Source organism: Didymosphaeria variabile (genome assembly GCF_027946475.1).
Source record: "Didymosphaeria variabile strain IMI 356815 chromosome Unknown scaffold_7, whole genome shotgun sequence".
Lineage (NCBI taxonomy): Eukaryota > Fungi > Ascomycota > Dothideomycetes > Pleosporales > Didymosphaeriaceae > Didymosphaeria > Didymosphaeria variabile.
The window spans coordinates 539,994-565,468 of NW_026611626.1; the positions used below are offsets into that span (position 1 = coordinate 539,994).

The 25,475-nt window shown below is 52.5% G+C and overlaps 10 protein-coding genes across 10 annotated transcripts; 5 read left to right on the plus strand and 5 right to left on the minus strand.

Moving 5' to 3' along the window:
• Nucleotides 1–321: 321 nt before the first annotated feature.
• On the minus strand, nt 322–1,414 carry N0V89_009309 (uncharacterized protein; the record flags this gene model as incomplete). Its single annotated transcript, XM_056218060.1, has 3 exons — nt 322–460; nt 512–1,078; nt 1,134–1,414. The coding sequence occupies 3 exons, from the start codon at nt 1,412–1,414 to the stop codon at nt 322–324; spliced, it is 987 nt and encodes a 328-aa protein (XP_056067325.1).
• A 584-nt stretch (nt 1,415–1,998) lies between these two features.
• On the plus strand, nt 1,999–3,303 carry N0V89_009310 (uncharacterized protein; the record flags this gene model as incomplete). The annotated part of the gene is made up of 2 exons (XM_056218061.1): nt 1,999–2,527; nt 2,594–3,303. The coding sequence occupies 2 exons, from the start codon at nt 1,999–2,001 to the stop codon at nt 3,301–3,303; spliced, it is 1,239 nt and encodes a 412-aa protein (XP_056067326.1).
• Nucleotides 3,304–5,437: 2,134 nt separating this feature from the next.
• On the minus strand, nt 5,438–11,877 carry N0V89_009311 (uncharacterized protein; the record flags this gene model as incomplete). The annotated part of the gene is made up of 8 exons (XM_056218062.1): nt 5,438–6,357; nt 6,410–6,528; nt 6,578–7,026; nt 7,071–7,369; nt 7,418–7,649; nt 7,700–8,974; nt 9,019–9,381; nt 9,433–11,877. The coding sequence occupies 8 exons, from the start codon at nt 11,875–11,877 to the stop codon at nt 5,438–5,440; spliced, it is 6,102 nt and encodes a 2,033-aa protein (XP_056067327.1).
• A 327-nt stretch (nt 11,878–12,204) lies between these two features.
• Nucleotides 12,205–13,060, plus strand: N0V89_009312 (uncharacterized protein; the record flags this gene model as incomplete). The annotated part of the gene is made up of 2 exons (XM_056218063.1): nt 12,205–12,236; nt 12,292–13,060. 2 exons carry the CDS (start codon nt 12,205–12,207, stop codon nt 13,058–13,060), a joined length of 801 nt encoding a protein of 266 aa, XP_056067328.1.
• A 208-nt stretch (nt 13,061–13,268) lies between these two features.
• Nucleotides 13,269–13,585, minus strand: N0V89_009313 (uncharacterized protein; the record flags this gene model as incomplete). The annotated part of the gene is made up of 2 exons (XM_056218064.1): nt 13,269–13,505; nt 13,556–13,585. 2 exons carry the CDS (start codon nt 13,583–13,585, stop codon nt 13,269–13,271), a joined length of 267 nt encoding a protein of 88 aa, XP_056067329.1.
• A 474-nt stretch (nt 13,586–14,059) lies between these two features.
• On the plus strand, nt 14,060–14,938 carry ECI1 (dodecenoyl-CoA isomerase; the record flags this gene model as incomplete). Its single annotated transcript, XM_056218065.1, has 2 exons — nt 14,060–14,250; nt 14,311–14,938. 2 exons carry the CDS (start codon nt 14,060–14,062, stop codon nt 14,936–14,938), a joined length of 819 nt encoding a protein of 272 aa, XP_056067330.1.
• Nucleotides 14,939–14,995: 57 nt separating this feature from the next.
• On the minus strand, nt 14,996–16,201 carry N0V89_009315 (uncharacterized protein; the record flags this gene model as incomplete). The annotated part of the gene is made up of 2 exons (XM_056218066.1): nt 14,996–15,298; nt 15,350–16,201. 2 exons carry the CDS (start codon nt 16,199–16,201, stop codon nt 14,996–14,998), a joined length of 1,155 nt encoding a protein of 384 aa, XP_056067331.1.
• A 2,491-nt stretch (nt 16,202–18,692) lies between these two features.
• On the plus strand, nt 18,693–20,060 carry N0V89_009316 (uncharacterized protein; the record flags this gene model as incomplete). Its single annotated transcript, XM_056218067.1, has 1 exon — nt 18,693–20,060. One exon carries the CDS (start codon nt 18,693–18,695, stop codon nt 20,058–20,060), a length of 1,368 nt encoding a protein of 455 aa, XP_056067332.1.
• A 390-nt stretch (nt 20,061–20,450) lies between these two features.
• N0V89_009317 (uncharacterized protein) lies at nt 20,451–21,649 on the plus strand (the record flags this gene model as incomplete). The annotated part of the gene is made up of 3 exons (XM_056218068.1): nt 20,451–20,556; nt 20,619–20,844; nt 21,193–21,649. The coding sequence occupies 3 exons, from the start codon at nt 20,451–20,453 to the stop codon at nt 21,647–21,649; spliced, it is 789 nt and encodes a 262-aa protein (XP_056067333.1).
• Nucleotides 21,650–23,351: 1,702 nt separating this feature from the next.
• N0V89_009318 (uncharacterized protein) lies at nt 23,352–24,629 on the minus strand (the record flags this gene model as incomplete). The annotated part of the gene is made up of 1 exon (XM_056218069.1): nt 23,352–24,629. One exon carries the CDS (start codon nt 24,627–24,629, stop codon nt 23,352–23,354), a length of 1,278 nt encoding a protein of 425 aa, XP_056067334.1.
• Between the last annotated feature and the right edge of the window lie 846 nt (nt 24,630–25,475).

Consider the following 25,475-nt stretch of genomic DNA (forward strand, 5'->3'; position numbering starts at 1 on the left):
TGGTGTGAGACACAGACTCGTGAAAAGAGATTTGCTGTATCTTTCACTGAAGTCTGTATGACTAGTCTGATGGGCTCATGTATTTAGGCAATTTGATTGTCGCAGTTTCGAGTAGCCTAGGTAGATCTTCCGGCAGAACATATTGGACAAGCTTGCTATAGTGGAAGGAAATTTGGCGACAGCTTCAGAAAGAACACTGCCGGCTGAAGACGCGTTATACTTTTCGCGAATACAAATGCAGATGGTGTTGACTGTAGGAACTATTTACTGCTAGAAGATTTGAATTGTGCCCCTGTTACAGCTGCAAAAGCATGAACATTCCTAGTATGACTTATCGATCCAATCTGTTCCCGAGTTAGGCCAGATCTGGGCCTTGGTAACCGCAGCGCTCGATGCGGACAGGTACTTCCTGCCCGAAGTGCTCGCGCCATCACCCGAGTTATTGTACTCGTAGTACAGCCTGCTTTTGTCAACAAGCTCTCCTACCGATCGTACTTGTATGGAAACTTACGGTGTAGCTCCATCAGCCATCTCCGTCCAACCCTTAGCGTTAACGACATTGGTGAGAACGCTGTTCTGGTACATAACGCGCGAGAGGACGCGCCACGGACGACCAAGGTATACCGTGCCCTTTACACTAGCGCCAGACGCAGCAGTAATCGTGCTGTGATCGAAAACGTACCACGCCGTGTCACTGCTCGTCTCTCGCGAAGTCGCAGTGATGGCTCCACCGCCGTTGCTGGCAATGGTGCATTCTCCGAACCAGGCACTAGCGTCGCCAAAGATGTAGTCTACGGCGCCTTCCATGTAGCAGTTGGAGTAGTACTGGTCGCCGGACTTTGCGTAGAGAGTGTCTTGGTAGCCTTTGAAGGAGACGCCGTAGTAGCCTTGTTTGTTGCCGTTGGCGGCGAGAGCTACAGCTTGGGCACCTTGGCCATAGGTGTTTGCTACGTTGACATTATATAGTGCAAAGGATGCGGACTTGACGTTGAGTGTGGCTGAGGCGTCGAGCGAGCCTGCATCTGGACTGGAAAGCTTGTGGGTTATTGTTACAGCATTGCTCTTGTAGGAACCAGTGCTTTCTATCGTCAGTTACACATCGCGGTAACCTGTCTAAAACGAAATTGCCTTACTCTGTAGTGTAGCCGTAGATGGTGAGTGCGCCCTTGTACTGAACGACGACTTGTTCAGTGTATGTACCGCTGTAGATGAAGATGCATGCTGAGGCTGTCGACGATGTTCCCAGAGCAGTTATTGCGGCACCCAAAGTCGAGTACTCGCCAGACAGTGTCCCGGATCCTCGCACAACCTTACATCCACTTGGAGGGCTTGTGCGGCTCGCGCGTTTCTCGAGAGGAGACGCTGAAGCAAGGCCCAAGGCCGCAAGGATGTTGAGGCAATTGGAAACTTTCATGTTGACTGAGAACCTCACGGAGATCTTGGCCTCCTAAATCGCGCTGTTCGACGATTCTTTATCAGTGTTTGGTTGATCAAAACCGGAGCATGTGTCTCGCTGGCCGCGCTATTGTTTGCAACCCGGGCTGGAATAATACCTCCGCTACATTGCACCGGGAAATTTTACGTCCTTCTAGCATTATCATGTGAGCGGGCAGTAGCCAATACGGAGTCACTCGGTGGTGACTAACGGAGATCAAGATTGCTTCGACACGCTTAAACCTACGATGGACGATCCTAGAGAGTGCGCTACTACATGATTAGCCGTCAGTATTTCCCATCACTTGCCTTTCCCCCAAGAGTAATAAAGCTATTCAAGGCTTGCACTAGTTCAACCCTACAATATCCTAGCAAAAGCCGTTCATCCCTGTCCGGGGCCCCAGATACCGGCAACCCGGTTAATTAAGCAATTCCACCAGTAGTCGGCCTCCAGTGTTTTTACAGCCTGCGGATCCACTGAACATCAGAATTTGAGGAAAATGTATAAAGACAACATTGACTTGGAAAGGGCTTGTCCAAGACAGCTTGGGAGATACATACAAGATGCTTCACGCTATCTCTTTCTTCAGCTTACTGTCCAGTGTGGCAGTAGCCGCATCCGTACCAGACCACTCCCTCTTCGGTCGCAGCATAGACACCCTTACCAAACGCGCAACCTGCACTCCCACCTCCGCAGGCAGTGCATCCACTGACGACGTCCCCGCCATCGAAGCAGCCTTCAAATCCTGCGGCTCCGGCGGCACCATCATCATCCCCGCTGGGAAAACCTACATGATCCGCAGCACGCTCGACTTTACAGGCTGCGCCAACTGCGATTTCCAAGTCGAAGGCACCTTGAAAGCTTCAGATGACACGGCCTTCTGGAACGGCGTGGGTGCGATTATTTCTGTCAGTGGTATTACGGGCGCGAAGATCCGCAGCTTGACAGGCACCGGTGTCATCGATGGAAATGGCCAAGCGAGCTACGATAAGTTTGCGAGTGATTCGAGCTATAAGAGGCCGAAGTTGTTGAACATAGCGGGGAAGTCGACGAATATCGCAGTTTCGAACCTGCGGTTTAAGAACCCGCCTTGTAAGTTCCTCTCTATCTGCCATGATTTGGGTCTTTTTGAGGTATGTGTGCTTATCTGAGGATTAGCGTTCTTCATAACCAATAATGGAGATAGTTCGCATATCTCATATGAGAGCCTCTACCTCACTGCGGAATCTAAGTCCAGCAACCCCGCCAAAAACACCGACGGTATTGATGTCGGTCCCGCGACGTACACCACCCTCAAGAACATCACTATCTCCAACACAGATGACTGCGTGGCTTTCAAGCCCGGTGCAGACTACGTCACCGTCGACACTATCCACTGCAAAGGCTCGCACGGCCTCTCTGTCGGTTCGCTCGGCGGTAGCGCAGGGAAAACCGATACAGTCTCCAACATCTACGTGACTAATGCCATCATGGAGGGCGCGACCAAAGCCGTGGGTATCAAAGTCTATCCAGGAGGTTCTTCGTACGGCAGCGCCGTTGTAAAGAACGTGACGTACGACGGCGTAACCGTTACATCGAGCGATTATGCGGCGCAGATCCAGTCCTGCTATAACGAAGATGCGTCGTACTGTTCGACGAATCCCTCGACTGCACAGATTACGGATGTGTACTTTAAGAACTTCAAGGGGACTACGAGCTCTAAGTACGCGCCCACGATTGCGAATATTAACTGTCCTGCGGGGGGAACGTGCGATGTTTATTTCTCGGGATGGTCGGTCAAGGCGGCGAGTGGGACCGCGAAGTATTTGTGTGCGAATATTGATAATTCGAATCCGGGTATTACGTGCAGCTCTGGGGCCTCGGGTTGAACAAGGGGCTTCTGCTGGAAAGTCAGCCTTTTGATTTACTCTGATGAGATTTCGATTCCATGTGTGCTTTGGCTGAGCTGAATTTACTCGTACCATGCCCACTGCGATCAATCCCATTGAATGGAGATCATTTGTAGACTAGTGGCGGGTACATTCCCATAGCGCCGATGTATTCTGCATCTCCATAAATGCCTTGGTCACTCCCACGACTGCCTACTAACTTCAAAAAAATACACAATCATTACCTAGATCGGCGAGAAGGCCAATGGAGCCTGCTATTGACCACAGTTATCCAGGCCCGTCTGGCTCTTAATTAGGAATCTAGATGACGCTTCCTTCTGCTCGGACAGCGAGAGTGAGGAGGAGCGGGATCGATGAAGAAGGAAGGATACTCTCAATCACTGTCTATTTCCTCCATTGTGTAGAACACTTTCGGATTGTCGGGCTTCGTGTGATAGATCGTGCGTACTTGTCCAAGCGCAGGAAGTGACAAGCACGGGAAAGCATACCGCTCTTCATCAAATTCATACCACCAGCAATCAATAGTATCCGCCTGGCACTTGAAGGGCGAAAGGTTCAACGATGAGGTGGTCTCAAATTCGAAGCGTTCTATAGGCCGGCGTAGGCTTCCAGCATAAACATCGAAATAAGGCTCGTCCAGGGTTGGGCCATATCTCAGCCGTCTGGCATCGTTATTCCTCAGGACCGTCCTGAAGAGGTTCACCCAGCCGTTATGTTGAACATGACTTAGTCCAAATTCTGAACCCAAGATCGTTAAAAGTTCAGTGCGAGAGTCGTGTGGAGTTCCGATAGCACGAGGTAGGCGCGATACCATTCCGAGTACATCGATGAGGACCTGATACACCGACTTCTTGTAATCGACCTCGATTCGAAAGTCTTCAGCCACAAGGCCCAAGAGCCCATAGACTTTGTCCCTTGGATCACTACAGTCATTCCGACAAAAGGGCAGGACCGAACTGCTTGCGTCTTGTACCAGATAATCTCCACGTTTTCTTCGAGCGAAGCTGAGAGCTCCTATAAGAACAGCTCGCGGTTCCCCGCGGCTTTCATCTAATTGGGACATAATCCCCGGGAGCCCGGGAACGAAAACGACATGGCCTTGTAAATTATACCAGGGAAGCCACAGACCGCCTTCCAATAGGATCTGTACTTCTTTGGCCAGCACTATCTCCTGGATAATCCACAGCCGGGAAAAATATGTGTGGTTTATAATTTGCCGCGTGAAATTTTTGAGAATATCCCGTGCGAACAGAGAATCACGGTCGGAAACCAATTCGTGGAAGCGAGGCGGCACCACGAAGTGGCCTTCTTCATGTAACCATATAACTGTACTCGCAGCTCTTGAATAGATCTGTGACATAATGTTGACCTGGCGATTGCGCTCAAGGGTATTGGCCTGGTCAATACAAAGCTGATCGATCCAAAAGTGAACCGTCCCGTTACCGTGTTTGACGGGCCTTTTGCTGTTGTGAGCCCCTAGTTGACCAATGGAATATCCACCGCGGCGGAATTCTTCACAGAACTTGAATAGGTTGTGCCTGATGGTCAGATAACCATTGTTTACGGAAAGGGTATGGACCGGGAGTGGCGAACCCCAAGTATACGAGAGAGCATGGTATTCAGGGGCAGATTCGAGGTCAAAGATGTAGATGTCGCACGACGGCTCATGTGTGTCGTCATTCGTCGGTTGTCGAAATCTCAAAAGCCGTACTTGCGTCTTCGAACGATCAAGAGGCTCGTAGTGGTAAGGTTGTTTCTGGTCTCGATTTGTGTCTAACGGAACCAAAGTCTCGTCGTGGGAACCGGCAGCCATCGATGGAAATGCAGAAATGAAGCAGCGATGTGCTTGAAGAATTGAGTTGCAGGTGGCTAGGTCCACAGAGGATCAGTTGACCATTAAAATTAGCTGGTACATGTTGCAAGGCATACAGCCTAAGAGCAGGTAGCTGCATGTGAGTGAACCTGTTTGGGCAGTCGCAACGCTCCCCCTCACTCGTGCAACTTTGTGCCTCAGGCTACCGTTCTCGCACCAAGCCATGAAGGTCACACACTCACACAGATCCCACTTTCAAACAACATTAACATTTCAATTCAGCCCGAAGGCCCCTACACCCTACCCAAAGTTCATCTTCAACGCAATACTCGGCTCCCCGCTCTCCTCCCTCACCTCCCTCTTCTGCCCCTGCCCACTCTGCAGCACCCTTTGCAAGAACTCCCTCTCCTCAGCCCCCAGCGCACCTACAACCTCCCTGAAACTAGCTTGATCCGCGCCCGCGAGTTCAAGCAACCTCCCTGCCGTTTCCGCACTAGCTTTAGGCTCTTTCTTCACTCTAGCGAGTAATGCAGGGATGATAAGTTTAGAGGCGACGACACGCTGCGTGGGTGACGGCAGGGTAGATATAAATGCCACGAGGGTCTGCGCGAGGGTGGAGCGGGACTCGTCAAGCCCTTCGAGGTCGGATGGGTTAACAAGGAAAGTAAGGACCTGGGGGAGGACCTGGGCTGCGATGGATGTCTCGACGGGCGTTTTCTTTGGTAAGAGTAGCAGGGAGCGACAGCATCCTGCGGCAACTTTACTGGTCATTCTGTTGCCTAGACAGTCGAAGAGTTCTTCGATGAAGCGCTTGATCAGCGGGTCATCGGCTGTGAATGCCGACGCTGCTGAGCTGAGTAGTATGGTCGTGGTAAGTATTGTGTTCTTCTCGCAAGCGAGGGCGGCGTCGAAGTCCCGGTTCTGCGCGCGCTTAAGCGTCTGTAGGAAGCGTACGAGGGTCGCGCGAAGCTGCGTGCTAGTGTTTGAGCCGGGATCCGCAACTTGCGAGATGCTTGTGACGAAGCGTTTGAGAATGGGAAGAGACTTCGGGATGACTGTGGCCTGACAGGAGCCGGTGCCCAGTATGGTGGCGAAAATGTGGAGTATGCAGGCGTGAAGATCTGTTTTGATGATGGAAGGGAACACGCGAGCTGCATCGACGAGGGCCGAGAGGGCAGTGGTGAGAAGGGCAACCGCTTCCTCATTGAGACTGTGACGGGCTGTGGAAACTGTTAGCAAGTTCAGTGGCATATAAACGGGGGGAAAGCATACCGCCGCTCTTGCCGTCGTCAAGGCTGGGAACGAGGCCGGTAAGGACAAGCACCATAATCCTGGTGAGTTCGAACAATTGCTCAATATCATCAGACAGATGCTCGTCGCCATCAAGAGCACTATTGATCAGTCAGCAGGTTACGAATGGATGAAGTATGAAACACGTACCTGTGAGCTCTCTTAGCTGACGGGTGGCCCAGACAGAGGTTTCTCGCGATCTCCACAATCACCGTTTGAACTTGCAGCCCTTCCGTAAGGACTAGACGGTCAAGCATGTCCATCGTTTCCGAGAACACCACCTCTTGGTATATAGCATGACCGGAGACCGATGGACGGAGGATCTTCTTCAATGCCTGGAGAATTTCCAATATTTGCTCTTTAGAAGCTTGCAGGTCCCCTGGGCGGCCTGCTAGTGCCTCAAACGCTAGACCGAAAAGCACGAAGAAGAATGCTACAGGTTCATCGCGATAGTTGATGTGATCAGGGTTCTTGCTGGGCGTCGATGATTGCTCGTCAAACTCGGTCTTGCCATCTAGCGCGTCGAAGACGAACTCGCTGTCTTCATCGATCAGACTTGCGATCGCATCGACGAGGTTGAGCCATGACTCTTGGTAAAACTGTACTTGTGAGATTGGGCACATAAAATGGCTGAGTCTCATACCTTGAGCAGTGTTTCCCTATTCAGAGCAGCATAAATTGTGTCCAAGCTGCCAGACAGTGATGCGGAGCCCATCGATGAGATATCAGGTTCGAACCTCAGACGAGCGTACTCCCGGAGCGAGGCGAGCCAAAGCGGAGTCAAGCGAGCAATGTGAGGCTTTAGAACGTCGACTAGGTACTTCTGCTCTGCGCTAGCAATCTGGAGCTCCGCCCATGCGGAGAACACTGACATCTTAACCATGACTGCTGCGTTTGAACTGAGGCCTTTGAGATCACCAATGGTGGCGGCTTCCGTTTCACCTTGAGGATGTCAGATGTTTACATATATAATTAGATTGATGGACTCACTGGAGAAGTTTTCGAGCGCCGACACGAGAAGCTTGAGTATACGTCCCATACGATCGACATCTGTCACGATACCCGTCGCAATGAAGGTTGCACACACATTGACAGCTTCTGCCGCAAGCTCCGGCGACGAGTCTGCCGCAAAAGCAGGCGTCAACGCAGATCCGATCTGCGCCTGATACTGCTCGAGTAGAGTTGCTTCCGGGAAGTCAGGGTCTGGCGTCTTACCAAATAGCTGTAGAACCTCTGTCAGCACCTTCCCGAGATACAGCGGAGCGAACATACCTTGAGGACTTGGTCGATGATCTTCAACCCACGTATCCGCAGCTGCACAACTCCCGCAGTAGATGCCGAGAATGCGATGCGAACGACATCTGCTATTCGCTTCTGCAGTGCCAACACACAAGGTGCTTCTTCTCGGAACGCCGCCTCCTTGCTCACCATAGCCAAGAGCTCGCTCAAGCAGTCCATGCCGAATGTCCGAACCTGCCACTTCAACAACTCCTGGCTACTCTGTGTAGCGGTCCCATCTTCACCTGGTGCATTAGCTGCGGCAGCAAAGCCAGCGACTTCTTCATCCTGCAAGTCAGTTTGGCCGCCTTTCGGTTTAGTGTCCACTTTTTCTTCTGCTTCAGTCACTTTCTTCGTTTTGGTCAGCACGGAATGGCATCTTTGAACCCAGGTAGCCGTGTCGGTAAGTCCGGTCTGGTGCAGCCAATTACGGATGATGTTTCGCACGACCTCGTGTTCGGGATCTCTGTCGAGAACGTGCCAGAGCTGGTCCTCAAGCCCTGGGTTGCCTGACCGTATGACCTCTTCCGTATCTCTCCGCATCAGATTATGTAAACCATCGACGGCCATGTCACGTATCTGTGTGGCATTGCTTTCGACCGCCTGTTGCAGCTGTCCAATATACTGAGAAAACTGAATGTGACCTGGCGCGTATAGAGAAAGATGCTCCTGGCACTTCAAACTCTCGATAGTGATGAGGACATCGGACTCAGCCTTGAAGAGCCCAATCAGCGTCATCACCATGTCTCGTGCTTTGGACATGTCTTGGAGGTCTGGACCAAGAACATTAATTGTGCTGTCTATACAGCGTGCGATGACGGCTGGAGTCGGCAGGTCCAGTTCGAGGTTTGAATTGGCGAGATTGGCCGATTCGGCATTGTGCGTGTCCGAGCCGTACAATTGTGCGAGCATACCGAGCGTGCTGGTGACGTAGCTGGAGAAAGTAAGGCCCGCAGAGTCGGCAACCTTGGACAGGCTTTCCAAAGCCCAAAAATGTACAACGGGATGTGGATCGTTCCCAAGCGACATTAGTATCCCAAGGATATTCTTCAGATGGTATCCAGCAGCCATGCCTCCAAGTTGAGAGTGTATGCAGCCCAGTGCAACCGCATATCCAGATCGTGCGTTCGGTTCGCGATTTGCTACGATCTGGTCTACCAGATATTTGACCTCAGTCGTGGTAAGAGCGTTACCAGAACTGTTGCATAAGCGGCCCAAAGCCTCTCCTGCAACGTTGCGTACGTAAGGATCGGGCAGAACGATAAACAACTGCCATTGTTAGCAGAGAACGCAGCACCGAGTGTGCCACTTACGTGCAGAAGCTCCTGAATGACCTTCTCGACAGCTGAGCCTTTCAGATCACCAGAAGCGGAACGCGTCTCCTTTACAGCCACCTTCAAAGCACCGAGAAGGGCATATGCGATATTTACCATCATGGCGGATTTTCGATGTACATCTCTCTGTAAGCTGCCAGCCGATAGAAACGATGTTATCTGTTCGAGGATGCTTTCCTGAATCTTGGGAGTTTGAAGAGGGAGGCATATCGCAAAGAGCTGCAGAGCAGAGTTTACAACCTCGGTTGCGGGCGGGTTAGGTAGGTTGAAGGGGTCATTGACCTTTCGAATGTATAAAGATATTGAGTCGTGCTCGCGAGCACTGCAAATGGGCGAAAGAAGCTGCTACAATGTTAGAGAATGTTCAATCGAGGCGAGCCCCACAACACATACCGTGCGATCGATGATAGCTTCAGGGCCGTGTCTTGTAACCCAATGATGCTGATTTTCGGGCTCATGCTCGCCTGGTAGGGGCTCGATATCATAGCCTTTGACCAATCCGGTCACACCAAAGCCGTAGTTGTCCGCAACGTCCCATATGCTCTCAAAACTGCCAGCAGAACTCGCAATAGCAATGCCTAGAGAGCTCGGCGTGTAATGATCAGGATCGGCGAAGGCCGCAACCGCGAAAGGGAGTAGATTTGTTTGAAGGAGGACTTCACTGCTGCCAGCAGGACTCAGGTCAACCAACTTTGTATAACACTGCAAGACTCTTCTTCGCACCATAAGATCGAAGTCGTGTAGCTGGAGGACTGGCGACAGTCGCTCCGAGACAATGTCGGTGGTCTTCTTGCTGGGCAGTGTGTTCAAAAACATTGTCGTGTTTTGCAGCATCGCTGCCAGTCTCTTTGTCACATCCAACGTAAGTAGTCTGCTGTTGAATTCCAGGAATGTCAATACTGAGCCGAGCGCGCACTCGCGTATGTGAGCCAGGAAGCTCAGCTCGAGCACGTTCCGCTGTACCATATTGTCTTTGTTCAGCGGTTTTGGTAGCGCGTTCTTCCAGAGCAGCAAGAGCTGTGATAAGTGGATCTTGACGAAGTTGGGACCCAACGTCATCAGCCCCCCTATCAATATCCAGGCAACTTGAATCTGAGTAGCCGATATCCGCAGGTCGGAGTTGCTACTCGACTTCAGCAGGGACGTAGCTTGTGACAGTACTCGCGAGTTGACATCGACGGATCCATGGAGCGGCTGCGATGTAGAGGTACTCAGTACAGCGGAGAGCCCATTTGCGAGACCAACGCATCTCCTAGGTGCTTGTCGCGGACCTGCTAACAGCCCGAGCTCCCTGTTGACGCTGTTCATACAAATAGTGACGGAAGGTAGAAGTTGCAGCGGACATGCCAAAACGAATGAACGCAAGCAAGACGATGCATACACCTGGACCGTGTAACTATGATGCTGCAGCACCTGAAGTAGCGCGTCACGACAAGAATCGGCAATGACGTTGGTTGCTGAGCCAAGACTATCAAACAATGAAGAGAGTGTGCTGAGAGCGCCGATCAACGTCTGTTTCGAGGGTTCGGGCCTTTCCTTGAGCACTTGTGGGTAGTCTTTGAGGATATCATTGACGAGGAAGCGCGCCGCGTTCAATTGGCCTGACTCTCCGAGCATTTCGCGGCCAACGACAGTCTCAAGAATGACAGCGACATATCTTCTAGTGCTGAGTGTGCGATACCGGTTTTGAACGATGGTCGGACTGCTGAGGATATCGAGGAAGAAGTGGCGCGCAATGTCCGCATACTTTGTCTCGACCACGTGCTCGCCCAATCCTCGCAATGCCTTTAAGTAGCAATGCATGATGCCAGCTCTTGCTCTGCTGCTTGTCGCTGGTCGGCAGTACTGATTCGACAGTTGCTTGAGGAGGGCCGGTACGTTGAACGATAGCCTTGCAGCGGATTTCTTCGGTGCTGGTGAATCTGGGCGCTCGATAATGTCCTCATCCCCATCTATATCAGTTGGTTTCTTGCTCTTTTTCCAGGTTCTGGACCGCACCAGAGTCATTTCTACCGGTGCCGACTCCGAATAATTCTTTACCAGTGACGAACTGATGCAAGATGCCGCCGAATGTCTCACAGACGCCGATGGGCTATCGATGGTCTTCCAGATGGCATTCTGCAGCTTATCGAAATCGGTGGAATTGTCGAAGAAGGGTGTATGCCGAATCAGTTGTTCCAGAAGATAGCAAGCGCTCGTCTGCACAAAAGCAGATTTATCGCCAGCAGACAAGGCACGGCCCTGCTTCCATGCATCTCTTGCAATGGGTTCTTCGGCATGACGTCCCACTCCCTTGAATACCTTTCCCGCTGCCTTCAACACCGTCGCTCTTAATCCAGTGTGAGTTTGCGCAACCTTTACGAGGCGCAACAACGATCCCACTGCTCCAGGATGCAGTCCGATCGCGCTATCCCCTGCAGCCTCGAACACAGCGCCCAGGCAGTAGGCTGCCGCATGCTTTGCCCTGATGTCCTTCTCCGTCTTTCCGGCACCATTGAGTATGCTCACTAGCTCGTTGATGGACTCAAAGAGCAGCTTTCTATCTCCTTTGTCGAATATGCCATGGAATGCTCTCCCAAGGTTCTCCCGTATAACTCGAGTGGGGGGCGGCGAAGAGAGATTGATGATCTGTAACAGCTCCTTCTTTATGTAAATTTGGTGGGCAGATGCACCGTCGGCGTCAAGCGAAGCGACATGGCGCGCAAGATCGGACGAAAAGGTCAGGAGGTAGAGCTCTTGCTGCTCTGAGGGAAGCGCGTGCAGCTTCTTGATGTCGAGCTCTGGATTCGACGACGTGGCCCCGTTAGTGGGTGCGGGCTCGGCCTCTTGGGTCGCCATTATGCTGGAAGCGCCCTGAGGCTATCAGGAAGGAACTCAAGTGGATGCTACGTATGCGACGGGCATGGCGTGTGAGCGCGTGTCGGTTCGCGGGGGTTGCGGTGTGCGGAGTTCAAGCGGAGGTGCCTCGCTGGACCCCCGACCTCGCCAAGGGTAGGTAAATGTCATCAGAAATTCGCAGAGACCCCAGCAGCGCAGTACTATCCGCTCATTGACACCAATGCCCGCTCCTTTTAGACGGCTAGTAAGCCCATCATTGTCACTCGATGCTTTTGCGCAATGCGCCTGCCGTCGGGCACCCAGAATCGCTCGCTTTGAGCAGGCGCGATGCTTCAGCAGCTCACCCGCTGCGTTTTCAGGTCATTCGTATGTTAAACCCACGCTTTCAATCGGCATTTTACTAACATAATGTAGGAAATGGGCGACGATAAAGCATGATAAAGCCAAGGCTGACGCCGGAAAGAGCAAGCAACGTGCTCTTCTAACCAACGACATCACCAACGCCGTAAAGAATAATGGACCCGATCCAAACATGAACCCGCGCCTTGCCCTCGCCCTCAATACCGCGAAGAAAAGCCAAGTTCCCAAGGCTTCCATTGAAGCAGCGATAGCGCGTGGCCAGGGTCTATCCACGACAGGAGCTGCGCTCGAGTCGATCATGCTCGAGGCCATGCTGCCTGCATCTGTCGCAGCGATCATCGAGGCGCAGACAGACAACAAGTTGCGCACGCTTGCGGACTTGCGTTTGATAATCAAGGAGGCAGGGGGCACCGTTTCGACTGTAGGATACATGTTTGAGAAGAAGGGTAGGATAATACTGCACCAGAAGGAAGGCGTGGGTGCCGATGAGGTGCTGGAAGCTGCAATTGAAGCCGGCGCAGAAGATGTTCAGGAGCTGGACGACGGCCGAGTGTTGCTCTTTACGGACCCCGCCACCACGAAAGGAATCGCACAGACAGTCGCAAAGTCAATGGATATGGAAGTCGCGGAGGCGGAGATCGTATATGATCCTAATGAAGATACGATGGTGCCGCTTGATGACGCGGAAGCGGCAGGGCAGCTAGGGGAGTTTGTGGACAAGATACAAGAGGTGCAGGGTATCCAGGGCGTATACTTGAACTGGGCCAAAGGGTCAATAGATGAGGGCTTGTGGGAAGAGCTGGCGAGCAAGACTGCCATATAATGCCGGGGAATTAGCTTTGGCGATAGATCTGCCTTCATGTCCATATACATGTACACAATACTGTACAATACTGTACAAAATCCACCATTATCTTCTGCATGTGTCCAAAACGCCTCCCATGCTCAAATGTGATATCTTTCTCCATTGCTTTCATCTCTTCCTGTTCCCGGCGCGCCTTTCCAACTTTTCCGCACGAGATCACGCCAACTTAGATGTTCCGCCCCTCCCTCAACGCCTCCTCCATCTCTCTCCGCTCTCTGAGCTTCTTCATCTCCGCATTCCTCGCCTTCAACCGCTCCAGCTCCGCCTTGATGTCCTCCCGATCATACGGTATTCGATGCGTCTGCTCGGGCTTTGGCCAGAAATCTGGAACCGAGAATTTGCCGTCCAGGTTCGTTCCGAAGTAGTACATGATGCCGATTGGGAACATGATGTACATGCCGAACTACGAGTGTAAGCTGGGAAAGGACGGAAGGCAGGGGAAGTGGGAGGTACTTTGAAGACTTCGAGGTTGGGACCCGCCATTTTGGGTTTGTGGGTATGCAGGAGGATACGGTGGGAGGGGGAGGGTGGTTGTGATGGTGGTGCGAGGTGAGGTGAGTTTGCGATGGAGATGGTCCGGAGATTATCCGGAGATACCTCGCCAACTTCCTTTATTTGATCTTATCAACAATCTTCCCCGCGTTGACCTTCACGCACGCGATCCCCAATTCCAAGTTCGCCAATGACTACATCAGTCTGAGCAACGAAGGTGCAAGACGATGGCATACCACATTAAGCATAGCTCACCAACACCCATGATTACTGACCTCCCCCCATTGACCAATCACCAGCATCATACCTCCGCACCCACCCCATCCTACCTCGGCTCCTGCACGACTCTCAGCGGATGTCATGCGGCGTAGCATATTCCCCAGATTTCCCCACGCTCATTACGCATCCACACCAACACTCATTTCACCTCTCCACCATACCAGACTCACATAACCCTCTACCACAATGGCAGACGCCCCCATCCTCGTCGACTACAACCCCAACGGCATCGCCATCATAACACTAAACCAACCTCAAAAGCTCAACGCACTAAACCAAGACGCCTACTTCCAGCTCGCCGTAGCCCTCCGCGAGATCGCCGACCGCGACGACATATACATCACTGTGCTTACGGGCAAAGGACGTTATTTCTCAGCGTGCGTCCCATCCCCATCCCTCTCATTTTGTAACCTTGGCAGTATACTAACGTGCACCAGCGGCGCCGACGTCTCCATCGGCGCATCCTCCACAGGAAACGAGTCCACCCGCCTCCACTGGCTCAAGAACTTCGTCGCGAATAATCTTCACATTACGCACGCTTTTTACACGCATCCTAAGATCCTCGTCACCGCGCTGAATGGTCCCGCCGTGGGGTTATCCGCTGCGCTGATCGCCTTCTCGGACTTTATCTACGCGGCGCCACACTCTTTCCTTCTCACACCTTTCTCCTCGCTGGGATTAGTCGCCGAGGGAAATGCGTCTGTGGGGTTCGTTAGGAGGCTGGGGATAAGCAAGGCGAACGAGGCGCTGATCATGAGTAAGAGGATTGGCATTGAGGATATGGTGTCTACGGGGTTTGTGAATAAGGTTGTGGACGTCGGGGGCAAAGACAAGTCTGAGGAGTTTCTAGCGGAGGTGCTGAAGGAGGTTGACGATAGGTTGGGCGCGCATTTGAACAGGGAGAGTTTGGTGAAGATCAAGGCACTGATTCGGAAGCCGGAGATGGAGACGCTGGATAAGCAGGGTGTGACGGAGGTGTTTGCGGGGCTCGATCGGTTTATTAAGGGGGTGCCGCAGGAGGAGTTTAGGAAGATTGCGAGTGGGGAGAAGAAGCATAAGCTGTAGATGTGAGATCGAAGAGAAAAGTACATGTGTTTGAGACAAATAAGGGTATCATTGCGTCTATGCGAGGGAGACGCCGCCTTCGGTCGTGAGCAGCTCGCCGCCCATAGGCTCGTCTCTGCCCAACGTGGGCTTGCCTGTAGCTGGTGAGTTATCTGAAGTCTCCGGCGGGGTGTCCTCTTTCTTCTTCTGCTCCGGTTGGTGGCTCGAGTAGCTCATGAAACGCAAGCACGTGAAGAGTAGAAAGGCGGATATGCCGATTGCGGTGGCCGCTCTCCGGGTGAGAATCCATCTCAGACCCTCGACCTCGCTGCGCGCATCTGAATTCAGCTCCACTGTGATTTTGTAGCCCAATTTTTGGATCTGCACTTTTGTTAGCAGTCTGATTTCAAACGATAGATTTGGAAGTCATACCTGAGACTCCATATGCCTCTGTTCATTCCTCACTGCCATCTTCCGATCATCAAACAGCCCCTTCAGCTCATCTTTCAATTGGCTCGTGTCCTGCCCCATCCTCTGACTCAGGATATCCACCTCATGCTGCAACTGATTCCTCTCACTCCTCATCCTCTCCACTTCAGCTTTCCTCGTGTTTCCCACCTCGGTCCGCAGCTCGCTACACGCCGCCCGAAACAAATACGTCTCGTTCTCCACGTTCGACTTGCTGACCAGGCCGTCTCGTGCTAGCTCCATGTTATCTGTTAATATGCCGCGCACTGCCTTCATCACAGTGACGGACTGATCCTGCGTAAAGCCTGATTTTGTAAGGTCCTTAACGAGGCTGTAGGTGTCGAAGTGGTGCACGTAGGGTGGGGTTTTCAGGTGCGGAGGCTTGCGCTCTTGCTCTTCCTGCGGAGAGGGCATGTGTAATACTGTATCGAGGGGCTTTGCATCGGGTGGTTTTGGTGGCTCGAGAGGTGGAGGTGCCGCTTCGTCTGGCAAGTCGGCGTCTGCGCTCTTCGCTTCAGTAGAGGGCATCGTTGGCGGGAGCGACTCCTCCTCTTCCTCTTCTTCTATGGGCTCGGGCTCCGGTGACGTTTTAGCCTCCTCGTCAGCATCCGGCTGCGTCTCTTGGTCTCGCAGATGCGCCGCGGGCTCTTGTGCTGTACCATAGCGCTTTGAGATGGTCTCTTGTCGGGGGCGCGACGTCGCCGCGAAGTTACGTCTGGCTGCAGTGCGTCGCGTTGCATTCGGTGCTCGTGTGCGGCACGCTTTCGGCGGTTTAAAAAGCATAGGCCATAGGAACGGCAACCGCGGAGTGACCATGGTTATAGATGTTTGTGTTCAAGTGTTTTCGCCGATTCGGAATCATTGTAGGTTCGACACGCTCCGATTTGAGCCGAGGCTAGATGACTCAGCTTCTCTTTACGCCGGACCTCATATCGCACGAGCACCATGGAGCGATAGCAACATGAAGGTTAACACGGAGGAAAGCTCGCGATCGAGTACATAGAGAATAGAAGGATGCTTCGAAAACTTCATTGCGACTCAACGCCTAGTACAATGTGTTCCAAATTGCGGGAGCCCAGTGAGCTCCAAGAGTCTTTTCAGCGACTTTAATTGTCCTCTGTATTACTCGTCGATGTGTTATCCAAAGGTCAGAATGTTAACGCATTGGGTTGCGTAGGTACAATGGAGATGCTGTGCCACGCCTGTATCCCACTTACCGGTATTCCATCGCACATGCTGGTGTACAATGGGATCCCAATTACCATCAATGCATATGGTCTGTACAGCGGCCGAACTGCCTGACGCTTGTATGACTAGCCTTACAGATGTAAGACTGATGCCAGGTCCATGGTCGCGCTGAGGCGTTGCTGACCGTCGGTGACGCTTGACGCATACTTGGTCGAGGAAGCGTGCCACCTGCACCACACGCACGTATGCAACACTGAACCAAATTTTGGGCAGTGTTGGCGGCCTCTTTCGAACGCAGTGACCGCTTTGATTGCCAGCCTAGAAGCGTTTCCAGCGGAGGCGCGCCCGGCGAAACACGCTGTCGATGAGCGCTTTCATGGATGCGTGAATCGCACCTGCAGGACGAGATTTCCCATGTGTGAGGCGGAATTAGCACCACCGAGAGTCAGACATCTACAACGCGTGGAAGCTGGTGGGCCCCGACACAAATTTGGGGAGATGGGGGCTTTTTTTCGCCGACGTACACATTTCACTAGTTGCCACTACACTCAAGTACGTCACGGAAAAGAAAGAAAAATACTGTGAGAAGCAGGAGATTGACACCAACCTCGAATAGGAGCACGTTGCGAAGACATCTTGTATGCAGACTAGCTGAGCGCTGATTGACCGTGATCAGTCCGACCCTTTGCGTACGTGTTTGGCAGAGAAGCAGAAGGGGACGTTCGGCACTAATCACAATCGGGCCTACGGTATGCAAACAACACTTGTCCCGACAGGCCGCAGTTATTTACGGGCGCAGAGCAGCAACGCTGAAACAGCCATTCGACTTTCACTAGGACGCATGGACGCTCAACACTTTTAGGGCATTTTTCTATAGCCAACATTGCGATGGCCCTGAATCGAGGGTATACAGGTGCTATCCGGAGCACGGGTATCGATAGCTCGCCTATCCTAGCGCATGCGATCCGCCCGCAACGACGGCGTCGCGTCGTTGCCGTGCTTATTGGAACGTCCAAGTGGCTTGCTGAGAAGGAAATCGAAATTCCATCCCGCTCAACGCCCCCTGGTGATGGTGCAGTTGCCAGCATGACGATGCGATGCGATGACGCATTTGTTCACTCGGCCTTAATTCGTACATGCAGATGCGCGAGTCACCCCTGAGTCTTTTCCAAGCAAAAACAGCTCGGTCAAGCACTCAACGATAAAGTCAGCCAAACACATACGCCCTGTTTACGTGGCACTGCTACGTCTAAGTGTGCCTGGAGAGGAACTGGTATGGTGTTCTAGTCTATGAGAGGCCAGTGCTTCCCAAAAGGCACCGTGGGAGATCCGAGCAGCAACCCAAGGCGCAGGCAGCCGGAAAGCGCTCGCTTGTGTCGGTCGTCGAACATTCGTTTGCGGCGTGCGTCCCAGGGAGCATCCGGCAGTTACTAACGCAGGGGCACACTCGATTCATTTTTAGCCCCCGGAACATCGCATAGGACCCACTCCACACTACGAGAACTGTGTGGCGGATTGCTATTTCCAGTCAGCTGGTTCAATCGATTGCAAATGTGGCACCCAATAGGCAACAAGCGGTAATTCAGTGGCGTCGAAGCTTGCCCACGATGTCGGGTTCCCGTTTCACGTCTCAAAATGTACCATACGTCGGCACGAAATGTATAGACTACTGGGCGAAACGCCGATCTGCAGTTGTAAAAGTTTGATAACCGAGATTTAGGTGGTGTACCCGGATCTTGTGCAAGCCGATCAAGGCAATTGCCGTCAAGACTTCATCTCCCCTAAGTTTGCTATGACGGGTTACGACTTGAATTTTTCGCTGACTGCATTGGCATGAAGCCATCCGCAGCGCCTCCACGTGGAAGATCTTCGTCTGCCATAGTTGGGAGATCTACCGCCGCTGCGCTAGCAGCAGGATCCCGGTGAACGACTGCGGACTCTCGTCCGACCATCCACACGCACAGCGACAATGCTCTGCACTGAATGGGCATATAATGGTAGCACCGCCCGGCTCTTTCCCAAAGACAACATCATTCCTTCACCTTCACTCATGAGCAGGATCTTTATCCTACTTCATTCAGTCACTCTCTGCTACCAATCATTTTTCATGTAGCCCAACATGCTGTTTCACATCAACATTCACGACCGCACCGCCAACTGCGTCGACGCTCTCTTCGAATGCCTCAACATTATCCAACACCATGCCGGACAAGCCCCAGAGGTCTTTGTCTCTCTCGCCGGTAACGAAATCATACCTCCTTTATCCGTGCTGGTCTTCGCCGCTGTTGTGGACATCACCCGCCGACAATGGGAAGCTCGAACCTCCTTCCAGCCTCCTCCAGAGACGTCCGGTGTTTCCGGCTGGTTCGCGCCCGGCGCATACTACGCCTGGCTTCTCAACGCTATTGCCCTCGTCTGCGAGTCCGGAATGATCAGCACTTCCGATGAGGTGTTCTCACTGAGGTTTGCCTCAATGATACTCGTCATTTCCTACGCCGCCGCTGCTGGAGTCGCCTTGCTGTATGGTGTCGCACATCCTTCGCAGTACACACAGCCGAAGTTCGATGCCGCAGATCGAGTTACAATGATCGGGTGGATCGTCGACGCGCACTACCTGTTGCAAAGGCTTGTGTGTAAGCTTAAGACCCTACCTGCGGGGGTCGAGCCTGTGGAATTAGAAGGTGTACCCGTCAATGGTCTTGCTTCACCTTCACCTCTTTCGTCCGCGGCATCATCCATCAACCACGGCGAGGATCTATTCGACGCTCCGGATGCGATCCATTCGTTCACGGATACCGAGCATGCCGCAGGACACCAAGTTCCACTTCTCTTCACACCCTTGCTCTCCCATTCTCAAAGCCTCCGCTCCCTCCGCTTCCGCCAGACCATCCGCTTCTGGACTCCATCCCTCCAAACCGCTACCTGGCTCGCCCTGGAGCTCTTTCTCACCATCGCCATGCTTGCCTATAACATCCAACATGGCAACCTTCTCTCCCGGCTCCTCCTCTGCGGCGTCCCGTTCCTCACTTTCATTGCTGCCCCACTCTCCGCTATCTACTACTGGCGCTACGAGCGCTGGGCCACGCACTCGATCGTCATCGGTACTCTCACCATCTCTATCATATATTTGTTTACGCCTCGCCGTTGGCGCTACGACCCCGATAGCCCCACTGCGCCGCGTTCAGCTGCGAATCTGAGCGATTGGGATCAGGCAACGCAGCTGGCAGTCGGGTGCTTGTGCTTTATCATCCCGCTTCTGTTGCGTTTGACGAAGCGGGGAAAGGATTTCCAATCACGCGTGAGCATGTGGGTGTGTGGGTTAGGACGACAGCTCAAGGGCAAGATGCTGCAGGGCAGGGAGAGAAGGACGAGGCATGTGGGCGGAGATCTAGCAGTGGATACAAGCTATCATGGGGCTCAGGGTGGAGCTAGTGGCGGAGGTGGGGCGGAGGACACGGATCGGCTCCTGGGTGGGGGCGAATTTTGAGAGTCAGGCTAAGAACACAGGGAGGGGTCAAACTGGATGCGGCTCGTGATAGAGGTTGCTTCTGATTTCTTCGATTCTTGTAAGACGCTTTTTTAGAGATCTTGGGTGGTTTGGTGCAGCAGCGGAGCGAAGACTCCACATAGACAAAATTATAGACACGACATCATGACTCAGCTACCGCCAGGCCTCATCTATTTCTTTCTGTGGTACTGAAAACTATAGTACACGTGACAGTTGAGTCAAGCCTCGCGCATGGATCGCAGACTACTGCCTTTGTGAAGGATGCCCCACGGGTGGAGTGTGGCGCAGCAATCTAGAGCCTGTTCAACTTGGTCCTTAGAAAACCACCAAACACATCCCCAGTTGATGTTAGACGTTGTTCCATTCAACATGCAACTTCTCGAATTACCGCTTCCCCTAGTACAAGATATCCTACGCTATGCTGCAGCATTGTCTTCAGACGCCAAGACAGGCCTTCGTCTCCGTCTCGTTAACCGTGAGCCTCCTCCCGCAGACACAGATGTGCACTAGTAGTAATCGTACTGATCCCACATCCAGGCTTCTTTGATCGACATGTCTTCAAATACCTCGCGCGCTACAACATTGATATACTCACTCGCAGGAAGCGATACCGATCGTCCACTGAAAGCTTCAAGGTCCGCGTAGCTCGAGAACATATTGGCGATGTGCCTTCCCGGCCCTGCTCAGACTTTGTCGCCCATATCCACGATGTGGTTGATGACATTCTGTTTCTCACGTCTCAGACTCTGCTTAGCACAACGACGTCAGTTATGTACACGCGTTCTTCCCTCCTCGATGAATTCGCCAAAACCTACGTACACAACACCAATAACTGGTTTCAGTTCCTAGGTCCGTGGTGGGAACCCGATTGGGAAGGCTTCAGTCATAGGTCACCAAGAAATACACGACTCACAACCTTCGTGTTTGCTGTAGTTAGTGATTGGGACAAAGCCATAGAATGGCTTCTCGATTCAACAGCGCCCCCTCCTGTACGCCGGGAGCCGCGCTCTTTCGGGCGTCTGGCCCGACAAGCAGTTTCGTTGCGCAAACCACGTCTTCTGAGGCTTTGTCTCTCCCGAGGCGCCGATTTACGCTACGTACACCCTCTTAGGTCAACCCAGATCAAGAACGTTGCAATTGCAGGCGACCTGCATGTTATCAGCACACTGCTCGACTTCGCAGATCATCCTGCCTATCGAGATTTCTTCTGGGAGTGCGTCGTAGTAGATGCATGTGCCGCTTTCGGGGAACACAAGATCAAGGAAATACTCACTAAAAAGGACTGGACTAAGGCCAGGCATGTATGGGCGCTGATTGTTCGTCAAGCGCGGGAACATGGATACAAGGAGATTGTGGACAGAATGGTGGAAGGGCTGCACCCTGTTGAATTGCAAGAGGCTGGGGAAAAGGCGGTTGCTGACAGGGTATGGCCAGACGTTTCGCAACTGTATCCAGATAAAGTACGCGTGTCTGGTCAGGCCTGCGCGAGGTTCCGAGAGCTGAAAGCAGCGTATAAGATGTTTTTGCCGGTTGGGACTGGTGAGAATGCCACCTGCGAGGACGTCTAGGATCATCCGAAGTAATGAAATCTTTCTTCCAATGCAGCTAGCTTTCTGAAATCTCAACAGGCACCATTCCGACCTTCCAAGAGATCGATGGACATTAGGGCCTAGAGTGTCTGTATGATGCGTATGCCGTAAAGAGGGCGTCTAGCATTTGGATTTCGAGTTCTGAGTATGAGAGGCTTTTGATATCCCACGTTCCCGAATCCTGATTTCAATTTCGTTACCTCAATCGAACTCGTGTGTATGAACACTCGGAGTGCCAAGCCATATATACACCCACGCCGCTCTGATCGGAGTCACAACCACTGTACATGAAAATGTATCAAGACGTTACCAATGACATGCCAACATGCGGAGGCCGATCGACATCTCCGATACAGCTAGCCTTATACGTACTAGCTGCATCAGCCTTATTGACATTGGTGGCCTTGTGGAGCTAACAACGTACTATTTTGGGCTTGGGAGGCCTCACCAACCATCCAATAACATGAGAACGATCGTCACTGAACATGCCGAACTCTGCCCCATTCATACGAGGAACGAACGCTCACGCGTACTACCTACAACTTGTTTAAAGGCGCAGACATCTTCCTAGTTTTGAGCCCGGAAAAACAGCCTCAAAATCGTCGATTAACGCAAACGACCTCAGAAGTCGTAATAGAACCTCAGACACATATCAGCACAAACGTACTCAGCACAAACAAGAGTTGGCCACAATGGGCGACGGCTCGTGGCTAGGCGGCGTCTCCTGGCCCACCACATCCACCAACTACGGCCCTCTAACCACGACCTTCACACCCTCCTCAACATGTCTATCCTATCCGCATCTCCGAACGGTGGACAGGGGAGGAAATTGGTATGACGGGTTGGGAGGCGACGATGGGACGTGTTTCAAGACCGGCGCCGCTCGTCCAGACATTTATGCGTACAATTACAATACCGACTGCTACCCCGTCCCATTGAGCGCTTCAGCAGACAAGGACAACTTCTGGCAGTTGTCCGTCGGGTACTTTTCGACGGCAAATGTGTGTCCGTCTGCGTGGACGACTGCGACGTCGTCTGTTGATAGTGGAGAGACGGAAATTGTGTGCTGTCCTAGGTAATTCCTCTGTCCCTTGCGTATTACGACGAGGAGGGACTGACGGAACGCAGTCAGCTCGTTCTCCAGACACGGTCAACAGATGGTCCATTGTGCAGGCTCACATCGGGGTCAAAGTTGCCGGTGTCTGGGTTCGTGCATTGTAGCACTGGTGGGTATGGAGAATTCGTAAGCGCGACGGTGACGACGCTCGCTAGAGAAACCACTTTGGAGTTCGCCTTGGATCATCCTGCTGTGATACTCAGGTGGAAGGAGGGCGATGAAAGTAGAACGACGATCAGTACTGGTGGTGGCCCGACCTCGACGGCTATGCCTGCATCCTCGAATAGTGGCACGCCGAGCAGCACGACAGCGCCGGGGGCAGGTACTCGAATCGCGCCAGGCGGGGTCCTATCCGTTGTGTTGGGCGGTGCGAGTATCGTCGCCTTGTTGCTATCGTGAGGAGGTGACGGGAAAGCGGAACAGAGAGATAGGTTTTTGAAGTATGAATTTCAAACAGTTCTTGCTTGTATAATCGAATCTAGTCTACATTATCGTGTATCGTTTCGTATATCGTTTTGCGTATCTGTTTCGCGTCTCATCGGTCTGTCTATAACCATGAGCGGTCTACTCGGAATCATCATCAGTATCTTTGTCGTCCCCGCCATCAGACCCTATACTTCCATCATTCTCGGAATCTGTTTCATCAAAAGCACCAATAATATCCAACTGCAGACCGTTCTCTTTGCAGGCAGCCTTGACTTGTCTAAGAATAGCGTCATCGCCCTCAACCACAACCATAGTTTTCCAATGTCTCGCAACGATACTCTTGCTCTCGATCAAAGCAAGCAAGAGATCATTGACTTCCGCATCAGTACCGAGCTCATTGAAGAATTCCAGCATTTCCAATTCGGGAGGTAAGCCGACGGAGTGTAGGCGCGGCTTCTTCGATGACTTGGCGAACAATTGGTAGTCCCAGTTCAAGCGCAGGGTCTTGACAGTGCCGAACTCCCTCATCCTCAACACTTTTCGACTTGTCATGGATGGAGAGTCGATCGTGATGCTTTGCAAGGACTCGCTTTGTGATCTGAGAGCTTGAATGTAATCGGCAACACTGTCGGAGCTCTCTTCGAGCTCCGGCTCTGGCTCTTCCTGATGAGTCATCACAAACTCTTCAAGTGCTTCGGGGAGCTCGAGGATATCACTCAAGCCGTCGTCATTGATGTCGCATTCGATTAGATGTAGCTTCTTCAAGGCTGTTTCGTGAGGTCGCTCTAGGAAATTGAAACCTTGCTCGTCAAATCTGGCACGCCGAAGGGTCAGCTCTTCGAGTTCAGGATGCGCAAATATATGTATGTTTTCGCGAAGGTCCCAGTACTCATCATTGGGACATTGATAGAATAGTTTGCATGACTTGAGACATGATAGATCGAAAGGACCGTTAAATAGGGAACCAACGCCGTGCAAGAGAACGCTCGGAACGGCAATGTCAAGCTTTTCTAAGTTCGACATTATGGAAAGCGTGCGTGACAAGCCGTCGAATCGGGAAGGATGAATATGGGAACCATGTACGTGGGCACCGAGCGCCAATTGCGAGAGCTCTGATGCCGGGTACGCCAAGGTGACTTCATTGATAGCTGATCCACGACGAGGGCGGCGACCGAGCGATTCGCTGAAGGTGAGGTGTAGCTCCGGAGTCTGGAATAGCACCTGCTTGTACAGTGTTGCGTCGCTCAGGCGATGGTACCTCTTGCTCAGTCGTGACACGTTGCAGAGGTCTTTCCGCGTGCCGAGCTTTGCGAGCGTCTCGAAGACCTGCAATAGGAGCTCATCCGGAAGGACGCCAAGGCGGTCATGTTGAGAGTCCGCACTTTTGTCGCCATCCTCGTCAGGAAAAACCAACATCTTGAACGTGGAGAGGCGCGTGGTGACTTGACGCGGGCGGCGGCTGTTGAGTTGTGCGCAAGGGGGCAATTGGCGGGCAGCGGCTCCAGGTTTCCCCGCGCCCACGTGAACCTAGATAATCGACGCTAGTATTGAACAGGGTAGTGGCGTGACACCAGCGTGAACGTGTGGAGATGATCGTGACTTGCAACAAACGCACCATCAGCTCGTCTTCGGCTCCACATACTCATGCTTTTCTTTTCAAAAACGTTCTTGTGCCAGGCCAAAAGACTTCTGCTGTCTGGTGGACCTACTACCGATTCCACAGTGCAAAGAGCAGCAGCTATACTCATTATAGCGACGTATGCTGTGGAGACACCATTGCCTGCGGGCTAGGAAAAGGACGACGAGGACCGTCGTCTGTCGGCACTCTACCCTTCATTCGCGGCTCCAGTACGTGGTCTCTGAACAAGACCCTTGGCGATCATGCCGGTCTGAATGCCATGGATGGTACCTAGGTAGTAGGTAAGTCTCTTCCCACACAGTACAAGTTCCTGGTTTTAGCGAAGAATTGATGAAGGTAGGATGTCATGGAATGAGCTAGAAGAACTGTGTGGAGGTTGTTGGTGCATCTAAGATTTGCTGGTGTTGAGGCTGCTTTTCGGGACGCGGATGAGATTTTGGCGAGACCCACAACCACGTTCTGTCATCGAACGGGCCAGACCGTGCCTAAAACACTTCAGAATGTTTCCTACCTTCAACCTTCGACGACTACGTCAGCAAGCGACAAAAAGATGCGTTGCGCCCCGAAGACCGAGACACCAAGACGAGGAAGGGGGCGGAACCCGGGACGCTTGGCATCCGTGG